This window comes from Sitophilus oryzae, unplaced genomic scaffold, assembly GCF_002938485.1.
Source record: "Sitophilus oryzae breed Bouriz unplaced genomic scaffold, Soryzae_2.0 scaffold_1974_pilon_pilon, whole genome shotgun sequence".
Taxonomy (NCBI): domain Eukaryota; kingdom Metazoa; phylum Arthropoda; class Insecta; order Coleoptera; family Curculionidae; genus Sitophilus; species Sitophilus oryzae.
This window is the reverse complement of record NW_022146695.1, coordinates 912,576-926,457: the sequence shown is the minus strand read 5'-3', so window position 1 is coordinate 926,457 and position 13,882 is coordinate 912,576. Positions and strand designations below refer to the sequence as shown.

The following is a 13,882-nucleotide window of genomic DNA, read 5'->3' as shown; positions in this document are numbered from 1 at the left end:
TAATATGTTTTAAAGCCTCATTTAACTTCGCTTACCTTAAGAATAGTAAGCTTCTCTAGCTTACCAATACCATCAGGCAACGTTTCTAAAACGTTTTGCGACAAATGCAGATCTGTCAGGCTTTCTAGCCCAGCTACATCCTCTGGCAGGTACTCTAGCCTGTTTTCGCTCAGATCCAGACAGCTCAGGTTGCTCAGCTGTCCTATCTCCGCAGGCAGAGACTGCAGCTGGTTGTGGTCCAGCCACAATTCCTGGAGGGCAGGTAATTTACCAATATGTGGAGGCTACGAAAAATATTATGTTAAAAACAAGGAGAAAAGTAAAAAACTAAAAAAGAAGCAATAAAAAATAGTATATTTCAAAATATTTTCATAAGTTATTTATTGTATATGTAACAGCTATTATCTAACGACCTGTTATATTATAACTGCTATTTATGAATAATGATATGCAACAGCTGTTTTTCCAAAAAAAAACAGATATGAAAACTTCAGAGTGATCGATCAGCGTATGTTCCACAAAATTATATGAAGCACGTAACAGTTGTTCCAAAAATAACAGTTATAAAATAGCAGTCCGCCTACAGCAACAGCTTGTGATTTGATGTGGAGAATTCACCGTCATGAGATTATCAACATCGTAACGTCATTTGCTTATTTATCTTTACTACTTTTCGTCTCGCGTGTCGTGTCCCGTGTCGTGTTACGACATTGCATTTTTTACTCCCAGCGCGCGTAAAGAAGTTTCGCTTGAAAAAGATATAAAAATATTAGTACACTGACACTGATGGCATATATGTGAATTAGAGATCGCAGCGCTAAAAAGATTTTACCAAGCTTTCGAGTAAGAAAGTCTCATTATTCTGATTTTTTAAATGCAAACAAGAGTGGGCAGTTTTTGTTGCATAGAGTTGTAATTATTGTAGTGTTGAAAATCTTTTTAAACTCTCTTATTAAAACGTTGATTGTCTAACAATAAAATTAAAAAAAACTTATTATTTTAAGCCGGTATTTATAAGCAACAGTTCCAAGAGTTATTTAAAAAGTAACAGTTCCTAGTGTTATTTATAAACTACAATTTCAACTGTTGTTCAGGATTAATAGGTCCAACTGTCATTTACAAATAATAGTATCAAATGTTGTTAAAATTCACACTTCCAACTGTTTTATTAGAGAACTATTATTTAAAACTGTTATTTAATTTTAAACTTATATAGAAATAACACAGTTCCAACTATTCTTAAGAAATAACAGCTCCAACTGTTATTTAAAAATAACAGCTCCAACTGCTATTTAGAAATAACAGCTCCGACTGTTATTAATAAAGAACAGTTCCAACTATTGTTAAGAAATAAAAGGTCCAACTGTTGTTAGTAACAGACCCAACCATTATTAAGAAATAACAGTTACAACTGTAAAGACATAAGAGTTCCAACTGTAAAGACATAACAGTTCCAACTGTAATGATATAACAGTTCCAACTGTTACTTAGAAATAATAGTTACAACTGTTAAGAAATAAGAGGCCCCAGTGTTACTTAGAAATAATAGTTACAATGTTAAGAAATAATAGGTCCAAAAAACTGGCTTACCAATTCCTCTATCTCGTTATCGCCCAAATCCAGCCGTTCCAAGTTCACCAGCTGACTGAACGTTGCGGGCAGCTCCTTGAGCAGGTTCTCCCTCAACTCGAGCGACGTAAGCGACACCAGCTGGCCGAAATCGGTCGGCAGGCTGGTGAGCGACATGTCGTTGAGCCCGAGGGTGGTGAGCGACCGTAGCTGAGCGAAGGCGGGCGGCAGGCGAGCGATGGGATTGGAACTGAAGTCGGCCACCCGCAGCGAGTGGAGGTGGCCGATGCTTTCCGGTATGTCGGGAATGTCTGGAAAAGAAAACAAAGATGTTTAGAGGAAGTGATTATTAAGAAAGTTAAAAAAAATATTAATAAGGTACCATCCAAAATGTTTGCCACACTATGACTGTATTAAAAACATTCATTTTTAATCAATGAGCCTTGGAAAAATAGATTTGATCATCTAATGTTTTTCATGTCTTAGCCTGGCCGGTTAAAAGATGCCCAAATCGTATTTTTAACCATTTTCAATTTTTTCAAATGGAACAAGGGTGGCTCATTAGCATATTTGGAAAAAGCATTTTTTGCGAATAAGTTGGTACCAAGAGCTTTCATTTGAGATACGTAACGGTTTTGACCACTGGTTATAACCGGTTAAAACAGTGTCCTGGTCAAAACTAAAAAAGGTGTTTTTTGCCAAACCTGTGTAAAACCGTCTCAGATATTGGCTTTTGTCAAAGCCCTGTATGATGAGTTATAACTCAAGAAAGGTGGCCCGGCTAAGACACGAAAAACATTAGATGATTAAATCTATTTTTCCAAGGCTCCTTGATTAAAAATGAATGTTTTTAATACAGTCATATGGCACTCTAGATTGAAATTTAAAATACGATTTTTTTGTAAGCGAAAATGTCAAAAGGTGACATATGATAATATGTCATTTTATCCAGAGTGTCATTTCTTATCGAATAAAGCAAAAATATACCGAGGGTGCCATTTAAAAATGAAAAATTGTAATCATTTCCGGTGAAACAGAAAGTGACCAAAAACAATTTAATACGTCAATCAATCCTAATTTATATTAATATTAATAATCCCGATATATGACGCGTCATTCATGATGAAAATATATATTTTATATAGAAGACGATTTGTCATGAAAGTATGCGAACCAATGAATTTTAGCTGTAAAATATGTTCTTCTTCTCATTTAAGCAACCGCGAAAATCAGATCGCTACGAAATTCTCTCACAGTCTGTCGCTTAGTAACCACACTAAGGCTGGTTCACGACTCTTTAAGTCGTGGGAAATAGATTTCGCAGCATCGATCCCGAAAACGAATTTAACAGACGAAATCTTATTACTGAAAGGTGACATTTTCTAATCCGAGCTGATTTTGTCCAGGCTCGAGCCAAGAAGCATTTCGCTAATCTAAATTCCGGTCGTAGATTGGAAATAGGCGTCGAATCTTAAAACGTCGACGCCTTCTTGATAAAAAGGGATTGGCGCCATTTTTGCATTGATTTTGCAGTTTTAAAATATTGTTACGGATTCCGTGGGTCCACTAATTTAAACTCACGATAAAATACTTATCGAATTTATTTTTCTCACTATTTACACACAATTTATACTAATTACAACAAACAATTAACTATTTCTTCGCCAAATTGTCACAATTTAAAACGCGGTATTTTTACCTGTTCCAACTGCCAAGCGCGGGCTTTATATACTCTACTAACTGTTTCTGGAACCTTCTATTTCTAAAATTCTGTAGTATTTCTTTTACTTGCTAGAAAATTCTCTTAGATCATCGATATATTCCCCTAAATCTCAGAGATGGCGCGCTACTCAATTGTACAGGTTTCTTGTTAATGTAGGCAACCAGCAATACACGTCGCGGTTTAGTTTCTGGCTTCTCTGATAGATGGCGCCACATACACCTTGACAATAGATCATTTACTCCACCGGTTGTTTCAAAAATTTGAAGTCTTCTATTTTATACTTGAGAATGTAGCTTTCTTATAGTCTTAACAGTTTCTTCCGTTGGGAAATTTTTGGAAGACGGTTTGGTTTGAGTAGATATAGGCTTGGTGCATTTCAGTTGATTTCAACAAATTCCGACCGCAGCGCTTCAACGGCAAAAATCAGAAATTATCCGTACCTATTTCACGCCGCCGCGCGCCGTCATGTTGATCGCATTAAAATAATATCGAAATCGCGGTTTTGTCATAATATTTAATTATTTTAGTTTTTTGCTAGTTCACTTATTGAGACTATAAAACACTCAGGTACGAGGTTTGTGTAATGTAACGTTGTTTCGGGTAGCAAAAAATAAGAGAAAAAGAATTCGAACTAGGCGTCGCGTCGTGTTGTGTTGTGACAATTTCAAATGTTAATAAAACTGCCGAAAAAATGTTAACGCGTAAAGGAGAGCGTAATTAGGACGTTGTTGGGTGCAATAACATTCAATAACTCAACTTTCCCGGATATTCAACTCTCCCGAAACAACATTTTATAGCTTCATAGTTTCTCACACCAATTTGATCAAAAGCAAAAATGGATTCATGCAGTTCGACAAAACAAGTGAGTAAACAAAACGCTCGTTACTAATCAAAAAATTAAATAGATATATACTATGAGAGGATAAAATATAATTTGCAATATTAATGGAATACTTTTTTTAATCAACTAGTGACTAAATGTTTTATGAACATCTTCTAAAATTATAATTATGTACCTTTAAAAAATTTCGTTATAGCCGAAATAGCCCTAATTATGCCCCACTAGCAAAACCGTTGATTAAAACTATGCTCGCTATCGTAGTTGAACTAATCTAAAAAGTTTTTTAACTGGAATAATAAATTATAATACAAGATACCTTCTGAAGATATCAAAATATTTACTTTTTTATTTTTAGAATTTTCATAAATTATACTTCCTAACATTTTTAGAATAATTAAATAATACATTTTTCGTATTCTCGCTATTTAAACCCGTGTATTTGTAAGTAGTAGTTGTTAACGATATTCTCCGCTGGTGGCAGCACCGACGGAGAATGCACCAAGCCTATAGTCTATCCAGTTGTTATCGGTCATTTTAATTCAAAAGTGATTTGTTTTCTGTTAATTTTTGTAAGTCATCTCTCGAAATCGTCCCTCATCCCGCTGGATGAACTTTAAATAGAAAGACAGGAGCTTTTAATGTCAAAAAACCGCATAGAATCTGAAGAGTATGTTTTAAAATTCGCCGCACATTCGCAAGTATTAAAACGGTATCGTTGCATGGGCCTCTTTAAACTGTTGTAAAAGCGGTGTGGGGTGGGGTTAAACGGCATTAGGCATGCCGAACGGATGGACGGTAGTGCCACCTGTACGCTGTCCAATCGTGTATGCACCGTTGGGCACGAGCGATCTCATATATGGCAAAACGGCGATTAGAAATTTATGTGTACGTGTATTCGTTTAAAACCTTTTATATTATCTGGTAGTTTCAACCAGGCGGATGAAACTGCCATTTGAATTTTGGAAAGACGGCGGAGTTTCTGCCAGTAGAGGGATAGATGGCGCTGCGTAGAAATTTCATCTAAAGTCCCTAGATATTCATCTTCATTTAATAATTTAATAATGCTAAATCTGAATTATTGTAACTGAATAAAACTATTAAATAAAACACACCTACCACATTCGTTTTTCTCTTTTTTTTCTTTATCTTGAAAATTGTTATAAGATTTGGTGCACAATGTCTCCCATGCCTTGGATTTTTCAATTCTATTGCTGTATGTATCTTTTGTATAGTCCTAAATGCAAGGAAGAAGGCGGATTTCCTCTATAAAGAGTTTCGTGTCGAAATCTTCATCCATTTTTTAAGAAGAAGTGTTCAATACGCAGGCAACAAAGGTAATGCAAAAGTAATGAAAAGGTATGACTGGAGTCGGTATCATATAGATAAGATACTATAATATAATTTGCTATAATAAAAGTCGGTCTGGTCCAGTCAGGTGGATGACACTTCTTATGGGAGAACTGGCAATGGTTGAAAACTTGACTACAAGCGATTTTCTAGGAATCTTCCTTACCGATAAATTATTGGCAAGAGTGACAGATAAAGCCTTGACGTTCTTTCAGTATTCCAGTTCATCTCTTTTTCTTTCTAAAGTATGCGTTGAAAGGAGACAAAAACAATTTTTGGTGACCCATAATTTGTTATTCGAACACCACTTTTCTCTTTATCGGGTCCAAATACGTTTTAATAAAATATACGGAGAGTACCGCTTAAATTCCTGTCCCGATGTTGAAGGATGGCTATAGAATGTCAATGCATTTCCTACATAAGTCTATCCTTGTTCGGGAGGAGGTTTTCTGCGCTTGCTCGATCTGTAAGCACTTTGATTGGACAGTTCCAAATCATATGATATGTTTTGTTTTGGTTTTATTTATTTTAAGTTGAGGTTAAAGAAGTTCTAATAATTGAATTAAATCTTTCGAAAAATTGGAAGTTTTTTGTTAAATATTCTGAAATCAAATAAGTTTGATAATGTAACATTATGCGCATATTTATCAATTGAGATATTTTAATCGTATCCAACATGTTATGGCAAAACACTTTTTCAACCAAAATTTTTCAGATATCTTCGATTTAGTTATTTTCGAATGTTTATTTTGTTTATATCTATTACAAACTCAAGGAGCAACAGTTTTTTACAAGTAGTGTTAATTTTGATGCTGGTGCAATACTTCTACTCGTTAAAATAAGTTTATTATAAATATTACAGACATTTATAAAAATAGGCTATGGAATAGGTATATAAAAATTATTTTATATCTGTCTCACAATGGGGGGCTCCTAGTAGCGTAATAGGTATCTGCAGTGCGATTCTGTAAACATTTCCCTGTCTAGTGACTCATCAATCGTATACAAATAGCATAGGCTCGATAGGAAATTTCTTGCTACAGAGCTTACAGAATCCCATTGCTGATTTCTAAAATTCTTTTTCTAGATAGGCTTCCCGCATCGTAAAAACTCCTATTTTATGGTATGTAATTAGTATTCTGAAGGTATTAAAATATTTTAATATCAATATAGTTTTTTCACTGAAACTCGAGTTAAATCTTAATATACATTATTCATATTGTCGTTTTAGAGATTGTGCTTTTATACTTACTATTATGAAAATTTACTGAATAAAATATATAGTTGCAATCCTTTTACTGAACTCCTTAATTTCTTGTTTTATGAGGGGATAATTTTTGCTTATTTAGGTACTAATTTTAATCAGACCATTTTTTAATGAACTCATTTATATTTATATCATATCGTTCTAAGTAGACTTTGTTGTGTTAGACAATTATTATTAAATAAAACGAATGAAAAAAAGTGACAGGTACGATATTTTTTTTTTAAATTCAAAAAATAATTTAGTAAAACCACAATTATTAAGAAATTGTCTTAAAAACTTCGTAGTACAAATTGCATATCTATTTCACTTTTTTTAAAATTCAAAAAATAATTTAGTAAAACCTCAATTAAGGAACTGTCTTAAGAACTTAGTATTACAAATTGCATATCTATTTCACTCGACTTAAAAATTGCAGCAAAACAAAGTATAACAGTACATTTTTTACTGTCTATTGTTTCTTTTACTGCCCATGTATTTTGATCAATAATCAACATCAGTCCTGGTTTAAAATGAAACAAAAGTAATTCTTTATTATTAACATATTTTTTATTAAACAAATATAACTAAAAGTATGTACATATTAAGTTTATACATAAATCAAGCTAGATACAAAAAATATAATTATTTACATTGTTGCATTGTAAATACTCTTTTATATTATGAAAAAAAAACAATAATAATTTACAATAAGACAGTTTGTGTGAACTGTGTAAGCATTATAATTAGCCTTATGTAGTCTCTATTTTTAGTCTTTACATTATAATGTCATTTTTATTTTAAAATAGTAAGACTAAATATAATGCTTTTAACAATTATTGATTTTTGAATAAAATTAGTTTCGTATATTTTTGTCTTATATTAACATCCCTTTCATTTCTGATTTTGCTTTCATGAAACAAACGAACATCGAGAAAAATTTCTATTATTAATTTGGTTAGTTGGCTTCTACCACACAAAAAGCAGTAGCCCATTCGCATTGTTCTATTAATTAAACTACAGCAAAAGTCTTTAAAACTAAATCACAAAATTGTCAATAAACGCACAAAGATTAAAATACAAACGAAAACACAGTACACGTGGAAAACACAGAAAGTTAGAGAAAACACTAATGGCGACTGCCCAAGTCCAAACTGAAAACAAAACGCCGACGACGCGTCCAAAAATAAATCGATAACCCATCTCGACACCATTCGGCCAATAGAAAAGTAGCATTTCGGCGCATGTGCATTACATCCATCTACTGAACAAGGATGGACTTATGTCAAACTCGATCTTCTGTCCTTCAATACTGGGACATAAATTCTCTCATTGCTCTTATGGGGAGGCCGCAGTATATTTTAATTAAAACGTATTTGATCGGGTCGTTGACGTTGACTTGTCGCCATTTTATTTCTTTTGTTTACACGCTGCATTTTGCTTTGCAATTTTAATACATAAATTATTTAGGCAAATATAGGTTTTTAATAAAACTCCTCGGACTAACGTGTAGGTAAGTGTTGATCATTTTTTTTTTCATCTTAACATGCTCATTGTCGTTCTCCTGATTTTAGGTGACAGAAAAGGATCATCAAATCAAATTGAATTTTATATTTTCCTTCCTATTTATCCTTCGTAAATATCAACGAGATGAGCCATCGGAAGAAAGGGACCATAGTACAAAACAGAAAGGTGATCTTTTTTCTTTCCACTTCGGATTTTGAAATTATTATATACTGTAGTCGTGTTCGGCATTATGCTCTGAGAAATATAGATAAACAAAGAATAACAGATATAAAGCATCCCAGAGGAAAAAAGAAGCAATACCTGTATGTACTCTCTCTGATATTTGTGAAAGTTACAGCAAAATATTGTTGTAAATGTCATCTTTTTGATCGAACTGAAAACTTCGAGCAAAAAGATGACACTTTCAACAATACCCTGACAGATATCAGAGACGATACAGGTTTTTCCTCTCTTTTCCCCTGGAATACTTTTAATTTATTATTCTTTGTTTATCTAGATTTCTCAGAGCACTATGAACGAACTCAGCTTGTATGTTTGAAATAATCGTCCAGTTGGCTTAAAAATGATGATCGAAGACATTTCCCATATAATTTTACTTTCAAAATTATGATATATCTTTTATTTCTAACCCATCTATGACGCCATTTTTTTCAGTTTTGTTATAATTAATTTTGTCTCTTGATCTACTTGTAAGATTATTCTTTTAATTTTATTAATTTATTGTGGTGAAATTAATTTCTGTTGTATATTTGATATTGATATTAAACATATTTTTAAAAAATGGTGTATTTTTTGTGTTTTTGTGTATGTCATAATTAAAAATAAATGAAGAAATAAAATTTTTAATTTTTTTAAACATTCCGCCATGCGTGACAATTTAGTCCGTAGTTCCTACAAGCGAAATTGGGGGCGCTAGTAGCAGTAGACTTGTCAACAGTGTCAAATTTAAACGTCAATTTCACTTTCCAATATTTAGCAAGGCGCTCGCACTTCTTCTTGTGTATGTGTTTTGTGGGTCCAGTTGTGTTGTTGTCGCGTCGCCGTCGTCGGGAAAACGTCCGTGTGAGTTGGATTCACTACGGGCGGGCGACAATTTTGTGGACGGTATCGACCACGCACGGCGACAGTCGCCGAAACCGACTGCAGTTTGTCGCCCGTGTGAGCGCTTCACCGGATTTCCATTTAAAATCGTTACTCTCCAGAGGCGACCACATTTTTGTGTTTCAAAAGTCGCTGTAAAGTCGTCCGTGTGAGTGTACCCTTAGAATTCGAGTTTCGATTTTTTTTCCGTTCTACACCCTAAAGTCAATCTGTTTTCCAAAAATCAGCTTTTTACGTCAAGCGCTTTAAGCAGGATCGTGATTAATCAATGACCAGATTTTTCGAAACACCCAGTATAGATTTTTAAAAAATCTTAAAATATGTAAAAAAACAAAATAAAATATACGTGTTTAAGCGTTTTTTCGGAAACTTGACCGTTTTTGAAATAAAAAATATTGTAATATTTGAGGGATGATTTCATTTTTTCATCCCCTTGGAACTGGAATTTCGAAATAGCCGTTCTTATCGAACCTCTACACCCTAGAATCAACCTGTATGCCAAAATTGAGCTTCTTACGTTGAGTGGTTTGAGCAGGATCGTGATTAATCAGTATGTCAGTCACATAAGGATTTTATATATTAGTATAGATAAACTTATCGTCAAAAGCATTATTTTTCGTGGTTCCAATTTTCGGAGTCGCGCACTAGTTAAAAAGCACGAAATTATTTTAGTATCACACTGTATAGTCTCTTGAACGCACATCTATCGCTGTTGATATCGGTTTATCCATTTATACCGGGCCAAACCTTACAACATTCCCTCACCAATTACCATAAGCTATTCTATACTATTATTTTCTAATGACCATTGTCAGCAGAAGCCCATTTAAGTCGGTGTGCCATTTCCGCCCGGGGTAATTTTCGAGTTGGAAGTTGACAAAGCGTTGCCAAATTGCGTTAAATTTCCTACACAATAAAATTAACGACAAAGGGCCCTCGCTCTAACTTACACACATCGAGTTAGCGAGTTTGTCGGATCGGCGACTGAACCAAACGAAGCACACAGGATGCCGGTAATTGCGCGGTAAAAGGCTTCGATGCGTGATGTATATACCTGGGTATCGATCACAATTAGATTGTAACGTGACCCAATAACCTATCGATACTTATTGTCCAAACGTCAACCGGCATTGTTGGTGAATACAGGATTTTTTCACACATTACATAGGGGAGAGTATAGTCTGCCCAACGAGAAAATCCTTCACAGTTACATCATTTTTATTCTACGGTAGTTTATGCTTATCTATACTAATATATAAAATCCTTAAGTGACTGACATACTGATTAATCACGATCCTGCTCAAACCACTCAACGTAAGAAGCTCAATTTTGGCATACAGGTTGATTCTAGGGTGTAGAGGTTTGATAAGAAGGGATTTTTCGATATTCCAGTTTCAAGAGGGTGAAACCACCCCTCAAATATTACAATATTTTTTATTTAACAAACGGTCAAGTTTACGAAAAAAACGCTTAAACACGTATATTTTATTTTGTTTTTTTACATATTTTAAGATTTTTTAAAAATGTATACAGGGTGTTTCGAAAAATCTGGTCATTGATTAATCACGATCCTGCTTAAAGCGCTTGACGTCAAAAGCTGATTTTTGGAAAACAGATGGACTTTAGGGTGTAGAGCTTCGATAAGAAGGGATTTTTCGAAACTCGAATTCTAAGGGGGTGAAACTATCCATCAAATATTATATTTTTTATATTTAAAAACCGGTGAGTTTTTCGGAAAAACTCTGAAACACGTATATTTTATTTTGTTGTTTTACATATTTTAAGATTTTTTATAAATTTATACAGGGTGTTTCATAAAATATGACCACTGAGTAATCACGATTCTGCTTAAACTGCTTGAAGTTTAAGGCTGATTTTTGGCAAACGGATAGACTGTGGGGTGTAGAGGTTCGGTAAGAAGGGGTTTCTCGAATCTCAAATTCCAAGAGGGTGAAAACGCCCCTCAAATATTACAATATTTGTTATTTAAAGAACCATTACTCGTAACAATTTTTACTAAAATACCTTTTTTACGTAAAAAACGTCGCAAAGTAAAAAAGTTTTTTTACTCAGTGGTTTTATACAGGTACGGACGAAAAGTTATTACTCTTCAGACCAAACTATCAAACCCAAATTTCTCATGTCAAAAAACTCCAAGATACCAATTTTCATCCAAATACTCACATTACTTCAGAAATTATCTGGAACAAATCGGAGTAAAAAATGAAACTTCTACAACCCGTATCTCCGAAACTAAGCATTTTAGGACATACACGAGGACATACATTTATACGAACTTTTTACTTTCTTTATCTGCAAAATATGCTGCCGAAGTTTCCGGAATACAGTTCGGACTATCCTGTATATTTATAAAGAAATAATTGGTAAAATTGAAATATAAAGCAGGAAATTCATAGATTTTATTTCTTACTGAATTAATACCGTATGATCGAAAAAAAATGGCGTCCAGTTGGCTTGTTGTTGGCCGATGGAGGACACCCATTATTACGCACATGGACAACCATTACGGATGGAGTCCTTCAGGTTCTTCAGTTCCACTTTTAGTTGGTTCCCGCTTGGAAAACAGAACGGTTCTAGTCCAGTTGGTAGAGTGTTCGCTCTTTTTCTAGCTAGATCATTTGCCTTTTCATTGCCTTCTATACCTTGGTGAGCGGGCACCCAGAGCAGGAGGACTTTATTTTCTTTGCCTAATTTCAATAATCAGTTGCCATAAGTCATTGAAATATTAGAGCACAGATACAAAGAATCTTTGATATGTATTTTTTTTATAAAAGTATCCGTGCTACTTGTAAAAGATCTAGAGCAGTATAACTAAAAATTGTTCTTATACAATCTCTAACTCGCAATTTTTGAACAATTAAAATTATTCTTTTTCATATTCCGTCTTATCTAAGTTTTAGACACTTTCAGATAAAATATCGGAATCTGCCAAGTGGTATGGGCTGCAGCCTAGTTGAGATTTATTTCCTCTACATCAATACTTGAAAAAACAAACGATATAAATCAAAAAGATAGGCTCGAGGATAAAATCGGGCGCAGCTTTTATCAAAATTGTTTTTAGATTACTTCGTTATATGTTTTTGAGCGATTTTCGACTTTTTCTAGCCAATGTTTATTTGGAAAACCGTAAGCGGTGGCAGTTAAAACCTCAGAGAAATAAGCAAATCTAGAGGATTTTAAAATACGGAGCAATCAACAATGAGTGAAATAGTTGAAAATACTGTATTAAGGATTTTAGGATTAGTGTTTAGGTACTGATGCTAAAACAAATCAATGGAAACATTTTAGCAAATTATGTCAATCCCCTGATGCCTCTGCCGTCATTTCTCTTTGCTTTTCTTTATACCGTGCTGGCAACTGTTACTTTTGGGTCGGCATTTACATGTGTGGAAGTAAATCGCAGAGGGATCTTATTAAGTCGGAGTGAGAAAAATGCGACCGACCGACGCGACGCGCGACGGTGTGCTGTTGCGGCGTTGCCGATACGCCTTTCCCTATCAAGTAAAGTAAAATCACGATCGCAAACCGCTTATTTTTAAAGACTTTTTTTTCAAGAGATAACGAGATAATATCGTTAGACATGTTTCTGAGCATCTGAAATGGAATTATAAGGATATCGTTAGGGTGTCATTTTTTATAACGAGAAAACGTCAGTAATCGCGATAATTTAAAAACTAAATAACAATCACTTAAAAACTTAAACAATCCATCCATTTACTTTTAGAGCGTAGCAATTTTCAGCAATCGTGTAATTTTTTATTGATAAGGATTTTCACATACTGTCTACAAAGAAAATACAGCAGAAATATTAACAAAGTTCTTGAAAAAACTACAATCTATTATTTCTAATAGATTTCGAGATATCGATTTTTGAATTCAGAGTTCTAATAGCGCGACCACTATCGAACGCCCACTCAATTCCACTTATTTTTACCAAAAATGCAAGTGTTTCTAGCTTGCACTTAAAAAAATTCAAGCTATAGGGAAAATTACAACGACTCATAATAAATAAACAAATTAAGTATCACGAGACGTAATTAAATCGTGAAGCTGAATGCATGACGTACACCTTTCCCTAGAACTTTAAGTACTGAGAAAGGTATTGATTGGGTCGACCGGCCAACTGCGACAAATCTGCTATATCCCCTTCCACGTCTCTTGGCGATGTGCACAGTTTCTCGATTTATTTCATACTTTTGGCAACGTGTTTACTGCAGTCCTCTCTTTGTTCAGTACATTATAAACGTCATTGTACTCTTCTTACATACGGAAATCTCGACCCAAGACTAACCTTTGCCAGCCCTTAGTATTCTTAAAATGTACGAGTTTGGACTGTGTTACTTCTGAAATTGGCATATTTTTCAAAGTAAAAAATGCTATTTTTCAATACAACTATTTATAGTGTTCAAAATCTCAAATCAGAGTCTAAAACAAGGTTAGAAGTGAATATTAAAAAAAGTATTTTGTATTGGTCCGTATGGAAAGTTTTTCTCGAAAATTAGACTGAAAA

The 13,882-nt window shown here is 34.0% G+C and overlaps 1 protein-coding gene across 11 annotated transcripts in view; it reads right to left on the bottom strand.

Annotated features, from left to right (window-relative positions):
• LOC115883629 (protein lap4) overlaps positions 1–13,882 on the bottom strand; it is a 175,156-nt gene that overhangs the window by 142,373 nt on the left and 18,901 nt on the right. For all 11 annotated transcript variants that reach the window (XR_004050415.1, XR_004050416.1, XM_030901989.1 and 8 more), the window contains exons 3-4: positions 1,591–1,880; positions 36–284 (exon numbers count right to left, since the gene is read on the bottom strand). Coding sequence is in view for 9 of the 11 variants with exons in the window: in XM_030901989.1 (XP_030757849.1) it covers positions 36–284; positions 1,591–1,880 (539 nt within the window). In the remaining 2 variants the exon portion in view is untranslated. The remainder of the gene's footprint in view (positions 1–35; positions 285–1,590; positions 1,881–13,882) is intronic.